The sequence below is a fragment of the Anneissia japonica genome, unplaced genomic scaffold (genome assembly GCF_011630105.1).
Source record: "Anneissia japonica isolate Jap-2015-1 unplaced genomic scaffold, ASM1163010v1 scaffold750_len1593409_cov174, whole genome shotgun sequence".
NCBI lineage: Eukaryota > Metazoa > Echinodermata > Crinoidea > Comatulida > Comatulidae > Anneissia > Anneissia japonica.
In genome coordinates this window covers 105,003-115,199 of record NW_022756705.1, presented here as the reverse complement: position 1 = coordinate 115,199, position 10,197 = coordinate 105,003, and the positions used below count along the sequence as shown (strand labels likewise).

The 10,197-nt window shown below is 34.7% G+C and overlaps 1 protein-coding gene across 3 annotated transcripts in view; it reads left to right on the top strand.

Annotated features, from left to right (window-relative positions):
- Window positions 1-9,837, top strand: part of LOC117124349 (regulator of G-protein signaling 17-like) — a 25,834-nt gene extending 15,997 nt beyond the window's left edge. For all 3 annotated transcript variants that reach the window (XM_033270561.1, XM_033270562.1, XM_033270560.1), the window contains 3 exons: window positions 2,669-2,730; window positions 3,223-3,389; window positions 6,037-9,837. In XM_033270561.1, coding sequence (XP_033126452.1) covers window positions 2,669-2,730; window positions 3,223-3,389; window positions 6,037-6,219 — 412 coding nt within the window. In that variant the 3' untranslated portion in view covers window positions 6,220-9,837. The remainder of the gene's footprint in view (window positions 1-2,668; window positions 2,731-3,222; window positions 3,390-6,036) is intronic.
- The last annotated feature ends 360 nt before the right edge of the window (window positions 9,838-10,197 follow it).

Below are 10,197 nucleotides of genomic sequence, written 5' to 3'. Positions count from 1 at the left end.
TATAACATCAGCTTTAGCTTCCATAGGCATTTTTATGTATTTGTTTTTATTGATTAGTGAGAATATTGCCAAAAATGTGATAAATGATTCATAGAATACCACAAGGATAATGGTACAAACATGTCATTAAAAAAGGTTTCATTCATTCATATATTTGAACACATGCAAAACATTTCAATAATATACAGAAATTTTAATAAATCATTTTAAAATCAAGACAGGCCAGGATGATAACAAATTAACACAATGGTTTATTTATGTTTGCTCCCACAAACAAAAAAAAGTACGTGATTAAAATCACTAGTTTTGTTTAAGAGTCCATGTGTTTGTTATTGTTAACCGGAATTGGTTGCTAAATATAATCCAACTTGGCGTTTTTAACAGTTCGGAAACTTTTAAGTAGAATTAAGGAGAATGTTCCATTCTTGTATAGCAGTGACGTAAAAAGTGCCACCCCCCCCCCAACAAATTCAAATAGTTTTATTTACAAACAAACACCGGCAATCCAGAGGTGACGGAACTAGGGGTTGCTGTGTTATGGAGAGTAATGTGTGACCGGAAATGGTCTGCAGTCAGTTGGTTGTTACCATGCGCCATTGATGTTGGAGTATAGTACAGCAATATGAGAACTATTATGTAGGCCTAATGAATGAATAAATGTCGGAGTTTGTCGGGTAGTGAAATGATTATTTCACATTTTAAGTGCTCCCTAAATTCATAAGTGTAAACTAAATTACGGTGATTAATTTAATTAGCGAAGATATGGAGACAATTATTTCGAATCCCTCTTTCCAAGAGGGGGATGCAAATGATGCTTTGTGAAAACGAGTACGCCGCGGTACTCATTTTCACAAGGAAATACACACAACTGGTTAGCTAACAATTATGTCAATGTTACATGAACACCTGGGAAGGAAGGTGCAATCACGTTGTTACCTAGCAAACGTCTGTACTGTATGGGGGAGGGGCTCCTGATGTACTGTGTAGCGGGGGACGATGAGGCATAAGACTTACAAAGTTTCTGGGCGTAAATTCCCTTAATATGAATGAAGGGTTGCTCAATCTCCTTGCCATACAAATTACAGCTCCTACTGACGTCTCAGTCGAGAAATACGGGTAGCTGAAGTTTTTCTCGCAAATCTGACTACAAAACCATATCCAAATTCACGTTCCACTTTTGTGCCTGGGTCGTGCTTCGCACTCGCCGCTGAGGGCGGCGTTCCGGGAACCCTGCGTCAAGGTCCTTTTCCAAGCCAAAGTCTGCCGAGTAACTGGTTCGTTTTGTTTGGTATTTATTGTAATTATGTTTATTAGTGATATCTTAGTAAAATTAAGTACCGGTATGTTTTTTTGGGGGTCAAATCACGATATATAAACTTGTAATTCGAATGTGTAAAAAAGGCATTAAAATACGTCATAGAACGCTAAAAACGCCGGAGCGCCAGGGGCAGTACTTTTATCATTTATGATTAGAGCTATATCATTTGCATACATGAATGGTTTGCAGCTTACACCAATTTGTGTTGTTATGAATGTTAATGGCCTACTGCCCTCAGTTACACCGCATGATATGAAGAGTTGTTGACAAATATTATTGGCTTTTCCTGCAGGAAAAAAAAAAACATTGTTTTTGTTCAGATTGTTTTGCTTTTCCTGCTTAGCAGAAAAATCCATTGTTTTTGCTCAGATTTTCTTCTTCTATACCATTTTCCTATCGTTTTGCACAAGGTTTTTCTGTCTGGCACGTTGGTCACTTTCCGTGTTTGGATCTTCAAACTTTTTCAAAGCAAGACCATTAACGATATGCATATTAAAATATGACGTCATTCTACATATTTTAAATATTAATAAACGTGTACGTAATTAAACTTTGTTAACGCTATTTGCTAAGGCTATGTTGAACACAAAAACATCGTGAAATGCATGAACAATTTTCGCCCTCGACTTATAGGCCTAATATTATGGATGTAGATAAACTAAAAATACATTGATCACCGGTCGGTTAATGGCAAGAATTCTCAGAAACATTACCTGCGCTATTATTACTGCAGCCAGTAGAGTTGGTGTTCATGTTTGTTTTGTTTTAAACTTCATATTTTTTTTTAGGATGACTTTACAGTATTTTTGTTTTTCCATGTATTGTCATAATTTTTAATGATTTTTTTGTAATCTCAACATCACTTTCCCTTATGGCAATGAGGCCTACATGTTCTTTTTTACAAACAAGCACAGTATGTCTGGTTTAAGCATGGAGGAATTAGTGGTCAGGACGATTATGATAACGTTGATGAATTCATTTCTTTTATTGACAACTGTACATACCGGTATGGTCATATGAGTAAACAAAAAAAAAAAAAAAAAAGACGTTCAATAAGTCTGAAAAATTATAATAATGGTGATGACAATGATTAAGACGACGACAGCGCAAATGCAACAACAGAGCAATAGCAACATCTGTAGTGGTAGGGATAATGGTAGTAATATTGTTAGTAGGAGTAATAATAGTAGTAATGGCATTGTAGTAATAGATAGAAATAGTAATATTAAATACTAACAGTGATAGTGGTATAAATAACAGTAGTAATATTAACAGTAACAGTAGTAATAAAGAAAACATTTGTGACACTCTAATATCACTAAACCCGAAGTATGCTTTTCTCGTTAACAGTCCAACAGAAGAAGAGTTACGTTCATGGAGTCGCAACTTTGATACGATGATGAGAAGTAGCAGTAAGTACCTCAACTGATCATCTTATTAAAGTCCAGAGGGAAGATAGTAGGCTACGGGGCTATAGATTTGACCATTCCCCGAATTTAGAGCAGTCAGTATTTTAATTGTATTTGTTATCATTAGACTTTATTGTTTATTATTATGATACGGTAGTACTTGCTATTTTAATACATTTTAGACCTTTAACTACAATTTAGGGCCTATTCATTTTACTTGTTACTGCTTTTCTTTTTTTTTTTTTAAAGAAACAAAACGCAAATGAAAAAGAATTGAACAGGGAGGAATGGATAAACCATAAAATTGAACTACTATTCTTTTGCATTAAAGTAGTTTTTCAAGCTTGCTCGATCAAAGTAGAATTCTTATTTGCTGTCTATGAAATGTTATGTCTGCATGATGTGTTAAAATTACGTGTCATGTCAAATATTGTAAGTATCCACATGGTTACCGATTCATGACTTTAAACCTGTTAAATTTTTTCTATTATATAGAGGGATTACAGGCGTTTCGTGGATTTCTGTGTTCAGAATACAGTGAAGAGAATTTGATGTTTTGGTTAGCATGTGAAGAGCTTCATACAATATCTGAGGCCGTGAAGGTAGAAGAACGAGCGCGCCTCATGTATGAGGATTATATTTCAATATTATCACCTAAAGAGGTAAATCATTCTTTTTGATTTGAAACTTCTTCATTTTTTGAGAACCATCAAGCACAACGCAATATCAACTTTTGTGACCGTTCTAGGTTATGTAAAAAAAAAATACGCTAACCCACGTTGCGGCAATTTTGTTGGAAATTATGTTAAAATAAGTTTTTTTTTTGTTCTTACAAAAAGCTCTGAAAACTAAACTGTAACGTTATTAGTTACGGTACCATTGTCAACTGAGCCATTTCTTTAAAAAAGCGAATAAGGTTAGATGCAAAACGTACAAAGAAATATTTCAACTGTTATTATATCGGTCCAGCTGCGATAACTCGGTCCTTCCCTTTTGCTGAGTGCTTGAGGACCATTATTCCGCTTCATAAATAGAAAGTAAAGAGTAATATCGGCGTGGTAAATGGTGATTTCGTGCCCTTTATCTGGTTCTTGTTCAGTATTTTATTTGATTTACTTATGTTTTTACATAGCAAACAACATATAAACATGAAGTTAGCAAATCACAAAAGAGTAGGCTGGGTATATCGACGATGAGCCTAAAATTACAGAAAGGCCAGGTAACATCTCCCAATTACGTACCTCTCAGAGAGTTTTCGAAACATCTCAGTGTGAGAGGTAGGCCTGGATAGTAGTGCTGCTACACAGTAGGCCTACACAGGGCCGGCTGCCTTGTTTTGAAAGTCTTCACTGATGGAGAAACTGTAACAGGCAGGTTGTTCCATAATTTGGGAGCAGCAACCATAAAAGATCTGTCACTAAATGTCACAGTACGAGAAGCAAAAGTAAGCGCCAGTATGGGTTGTAACAGAGAGTAGGGGAGATTTCCCGCCGATAACATGAACAGTTATACCGAGTAAAGGAAACTTGATTTCTTGCTTCGAACAAGGCATCCATTCATAGAAGTCATATGAAGAAAAGCCCATCTGAGAGTGACTCTAGGGTGGTCGAGACCAGGACATATCTCCGACGTTAAATCGGACAAAGATTGAATTATGTTAATTATAGAACAAGTATACAGAGACTAGTCCATAAACCTAAACAATTATATTAAAAAAATAATAAATGTATGTGTAAGTAATCTGTTGTAATTATGAGTAAAATAACGTAAAATATGAAAGAATAAATGAAGAAGAAAGAATAGGAAAGAAACTCGGAGCGGCTGAAATATATGCAGTACTGAAAATATACAATAATAATGAGTATGTCATTATTGCATTACGTTTTTGTAAAAATTTGAAGGCACTAATCGTCACGGTGCCGGCAGCCTACACATTTCATAATTTGAAATCGAATTAGACTTCTCTGTGGCTCTGGGTGGTAATGTAGTGGCTCTGGGTGGTAATATAGTATACCGCCCTCTGGGAAGAACATCCGTATATACTATACAGATAAATTTTGATTTTGGGCGAGCTGAGTGGATACAATTGATATAAATGTTGCTGGGCGGATGTAGGGGAGAGGTGCAGACGGTGCGATCGCACCCCCTAAATTGTATTAGGATAAATATTTGTTGTATTGTTGATGTGAATTAACGGCAAGCTGAGGTATGAGAGTGCAATTTCCGGGCACCTAGAGGTTCATATTCTCAAAATGTTCGCAACTCACCCCAACCACGTTGGGCTGAGGTGGTGTGGACTCTCACGCACCCCTACCGCCAAATCCTGCATCCGCCCCAGTGCGGCTCTATTAATTTATATATTATAGTCAAAATTAGATGGGTATTCAACAAAGGGATCCGTAAGCACAATGGTCTTTGATGAGTACTTTATATACAAGTATTATACTCAAGATTAGAGCCTTCATTGAGTATCAGTATATCAACATCCAGTCTGTTTTATTTTATCGGGAACAAATATTTCAAAGTAAACATAAAAGAAGGTGACTTATTTATTTTATGACTTGTTTATTTCGTTTTGAAATCTGGGGGCGGGAGGGGGGTTGGGGAGGGGAAATGAGGGGAAAGAAATTATTAATTGAACAATAAGCCAATTTAGTATTATATTTGTAGGCTGGCGGTAAATGTAGGCCTATTACTTCAATGTATCAAAGCAGTCACCTGTTTTAATTTTGCATTGATTCAAATACACGCTCATATGCTCTGGGGTGGAGCAAAGTCTTCCCGGATAAAGACTATAAACTGTAGACCCAGTGTACACAATTAGCTTAGTGTGCACTATAACGAAATAAAGAAACCCGAGAATCTACTATCAATCACTTGTTTTATTCTTGCATTGATTCAAATCATCCAAGGCCCATACAAAAACTGAATCCCAGGGCCGTAAATTTTTTTCTAATAAAATCGAGCACAGGTCCTTCGCAACAAAATGAATGCTGTCCCCAAGTAGCAGTGGGTACTGCATAGAGGATATTATATGAATCATTGTTTTAAATGATTTTTAGGGTTTTTGTAACTTTTACCACTCACCGTCTATCTCAAATTTTGGAACGGATATTGAGATCTCAACTTGAGTCTCAGTCAAAAAAAAAGCTCTCGTAGTAGTTTGGTTATATTTCAGTTCTTTAGCAATCTATTTATAATAGTCGTATGGTATTAACTTTAATAATGTAATGAATGTTTATTATTCAAACTAAAACTATTCGATAATAGTTTTGTTCTATTTAATGTGTATATTTATTTTTACCATAGGTAAGTTTGGATTCAAGAGTCCGTGAAATCGTGAATCGTAACATGGTGGACCCGACTGTGTACACTTTTGACGAGGCACAGCAACAAATATATACCCTTATGCAAAGAGACTCTTTCCCTAGGTTTATAAATTCGAAACTCTTCAAGACATTGTTGCTGAAATCTCAAGAAGCCAGCAGCTAGATGAAGTTACATATATTCTTAGAAAACTAGCAGACTTGTAATAGTTGGATAAACTCGCCAAGCGGGAGCTGTCACTGATACAAGAGATGGGGTTCGACACGTGTTGCAGGATATTGACCAACGCAGAAACAGTTGTGTGATTTTTGACACACTGCCTGTGGACACAGGGCCGCATTTGTTCCTTAAAAAGGAAGGTAAAACATTAATTGTTAGAGTACATTATAGACCAACCTGCATAGACTTTGATAACAGGAGATATACTATGGATAGATTTATCTACAGGCTGTGTCTATTAATACCTTTCGTAAATTTTATTAACGAAAGTGCTTATCGATATGTTTTCAAAACGTAACGAATAATACTCAGATAAAGACGGCATTGTTTTTTTTAGAGCAGATTGGTATTAAAATACGACGTATGTTTCATTTATTTGTGACAGCGCGTATGAATAATCAAATTTTTTAGTAATATTCAGGACACAATCTTTTCACTTGTTTATCTGATATTATTTTGGTATAACATTTATCGATATTACCATGTTGTAATATACATTGAATAGAGAACCGACAGGCCATTCTTATAATATTTTTGACGATTTTTTTCTAGATGATTTTCTTGCTTTGAATTTCAAAAACTATAATATCCCATTCTATTTTCACTTTTAATTACTTTCTGAAAATGTATAAGTTGTTTTGATATCAACGTGAACTGAAAAAAGAATACAAATTATGAATGCTTCCAGCTAAGGATTTCTGCTCGCTTGTGATGTTCATTTATTATTTTGCACATGATGTATAGACAACCTTCTTACCACATAACTAGGCCCTATTAAGGATGTATAGGTTTATATAGCGGTCATTTTTAGGTGTGCAATCATGGTAAGGTTAGTTGTATCGAAGTATAGAATATGCAGTTACCAGTAGACCTTAATGATAGAGGTTTAGGTAATTTGTTTATTTCTCCAATTAATTTTAATCTTCATAACAGTTTCGTTTGGGTACTGATAGCCTAATTTGATTTCATATTATTCATTGTAAGATCCACGATTGCCAACTGTCCTATATATAATTACACAACGGTGCTTCGTACTGGTGCTTTACTAAATATTTGTTTATATCCATATATCCTGGATACTATAAGAACTTTCTCACCTCTTGTTATATTATAGACGTTTTATTGACTTCGCTCGGAAATTCAATCGAAAATTTTAAAGATGAACATTAAATAAAATTGTAATATTGTAAATAGGTCTAGAAGGAATCGGACATATTTGAAGTTTTTTTTTTCAGAACTACAAGTTGATCACTTTTTATGTTAACATTATACTACTAGCTTGTGCTGCAGATGCAAATTGAGCGTATTGATTTGCCTTTACGCAAGAAATCAACATCGACCACACTATGAAAAAAAACCAAAAAAAAACATTGGTATGGAACGTGTATTTGTACGCATTGTACGCACAATGGGCAGCTCTCGTGCAAAAGAACATGTGGTCCAAAATAACTACAATTCTGTGTCAATTGTTGGTTATTGCAGTATATCTTAAAAACCCCTTTCTCACTGAACCTGGTCAGAATTGATCGTTCCAAACACATATCTGTCTTTGCTGGCACCTTGGTTCCTTGAGTTATGATTCTGTTAATTAGTTACATAAAATAGCGCTAGTGCGTACCATTTTATGAGTGCCAAACACCGATTGCACCTCAAATAATTATTGCTGATGAATCTTATAACGTCGATTTAAACAACTTCATTTCTTGTTACAATTTTAGTGTCAGTATCGACTGTTGGGGAAATGCATTTGGGAGAACGCTTTGCCTGTAAGCTAACTGTTATGTGGACGCAGGGTGTATCAGCTCAACATTACGGCATAATGGAGTTTAACGCCCAGTGTCTGACATTTTTGTAATTGTAAATTATACAATAATCGACCGATTTATTCATCTCCAGTAGCGTCTCACATATTTTGACTTAAACAATAACAAATAGAAAATATTACCAACAGAATGGTTTCGAGCAGAGATGGTTAATTGGTTGAAAAATGTATTGAAGTTAGCAGGAAATTCGTTTTATTAAACATTATTTTCATTAAATTTGATTTTATGAGAATACTGTAAACTTACTGTAAGTTATTTATTTACAAACTACGGGTTTGACAGGTAAGACGTTTCAGAATGATTGGAATTTGTATGACAAGTTTGCCTAAGCCTCGTTCAATTAATACCTAGGCATATATACCATGGACGATTGCTCATTATGTACATTTCTCATTGTAGGAAGTACATTATACAGTTTCTTTTCCCTTTTCAATTAATTTTTATTCCAGTAGGTCAAATTAGGATAAATTATATTTAGGGCCTACCAGTGACTTTAAATAACTTATTACAGTATAGGTGTTATGATGGCAGAAATAATTTTCGTTCGATCGTTGGTTAAATTCTTACCTGAATCACTTGCGAATTATTATAAGTATTTAGGGAGGTATTAAGAACTCGGAATTGTGATAGTTTGGGTGTAAAAAGCAGCATCTCAGATAACTCGCGTTCAGATGGACTGTACATTACATCAAACTTAATGTATTTTGCAACACCATGATACTGTGTCTACAGTGAACACCGCCACCGACTAATTTCAATGTAGGCCCCTATTACTAAGAAAAACACTTGCTGAAAAAACTGGAACCTCCAGAAAATCAGCAATACACATAGTAGGCCTATATTCGATAGTTAGACTCTAATCATCCTTCAGGTGTGTGTTGCAACTGCACCATCGGAAAAGGATATTCTTTCATATTATGTTTATAACACCGCAGAGGCGCTGGGCTTATGAATAGTAATTATTCATTTTCATCCGCCATCCATATTTTTACAGTTAATTAAATATCTTCACTCTGTACAGTATGATAATATTATTTTGATGATCCTTTACATTTTTACTTTTTTACCACGATACTATCATGCTTTAAGACCTACTCATTATCATTTTTCCCACTTTCGTCAAATAATTCTTTCACTCGGATTGGGATTGACGAACGCAGGTCAGTTGAAATAAGAATTTGGAATCAATTGTAGTGTTAAAATTTGCGACTATATACATTTGATATATAATGTATGAGAGTAATTGTTTAAGTTTTAATACGTTCTTCATAGAGTGTTTGTATATCTGTTTTATATACGCCTACGAACACGTATTAATGTTAATTGTCAACATTAACTGAATTGTTTATAATAACTTTTCAACAAGTCGATGTGGATCTTTCAAGTTATTATTGTCTTTGAAATTTGTTCTTTTCAAGATTTTGAATGTTAAATTTTGTCGTTTATAGAAATGTACCAATAGTGTTAGCCGATGTTAATTTAAAACCAATAGAAATACTATGATTGCATAATAAAGACAATAGTTGTAAAATGTATTGACAATTAATGTAAACAATTTCGTTGAGTGATAGTTGTATTATGAATATCATGTTGAGTTCACTTTCCCTCAATTTATGATTTCACTAAAAGTTAAAATATGTAAACTACAGTGATGATGTGACGTTGGTATTAAATGACAGTCATCAGCATTTGTATTGTAGTTGATCAACTTTGATTCAATAAAACAAACGATACTTATAAATTGCCTTTGAGTACGATGTATCTAATAACAAACTAGTAGGAACCAATCAAGATTATAAAACATAACAGATAGAACTTATAAATGTAAAAAATACCAAGCATATTGAAAAGATCGCCATTCAGTGGCGTAACGGCAAGTGAGGAAGCCCGGGGGTGGGGGAGGGAGAAAGTGTTGGAGGCCCATGTATATCAGTTGAGAGGCGTATTTTCGGTCACGTATTAGGCGAAGGGTTGTGTGTTTTGAAGAAAAATTTCCTCTCCAAATCTAAGTATTTAAAAAAAAAATAAAGACTGCATTATTTGCAATACTTGAAAAAAAAACATGGAGGGCCTGTTTTGCGACTATTTTAAACTGCGGGAT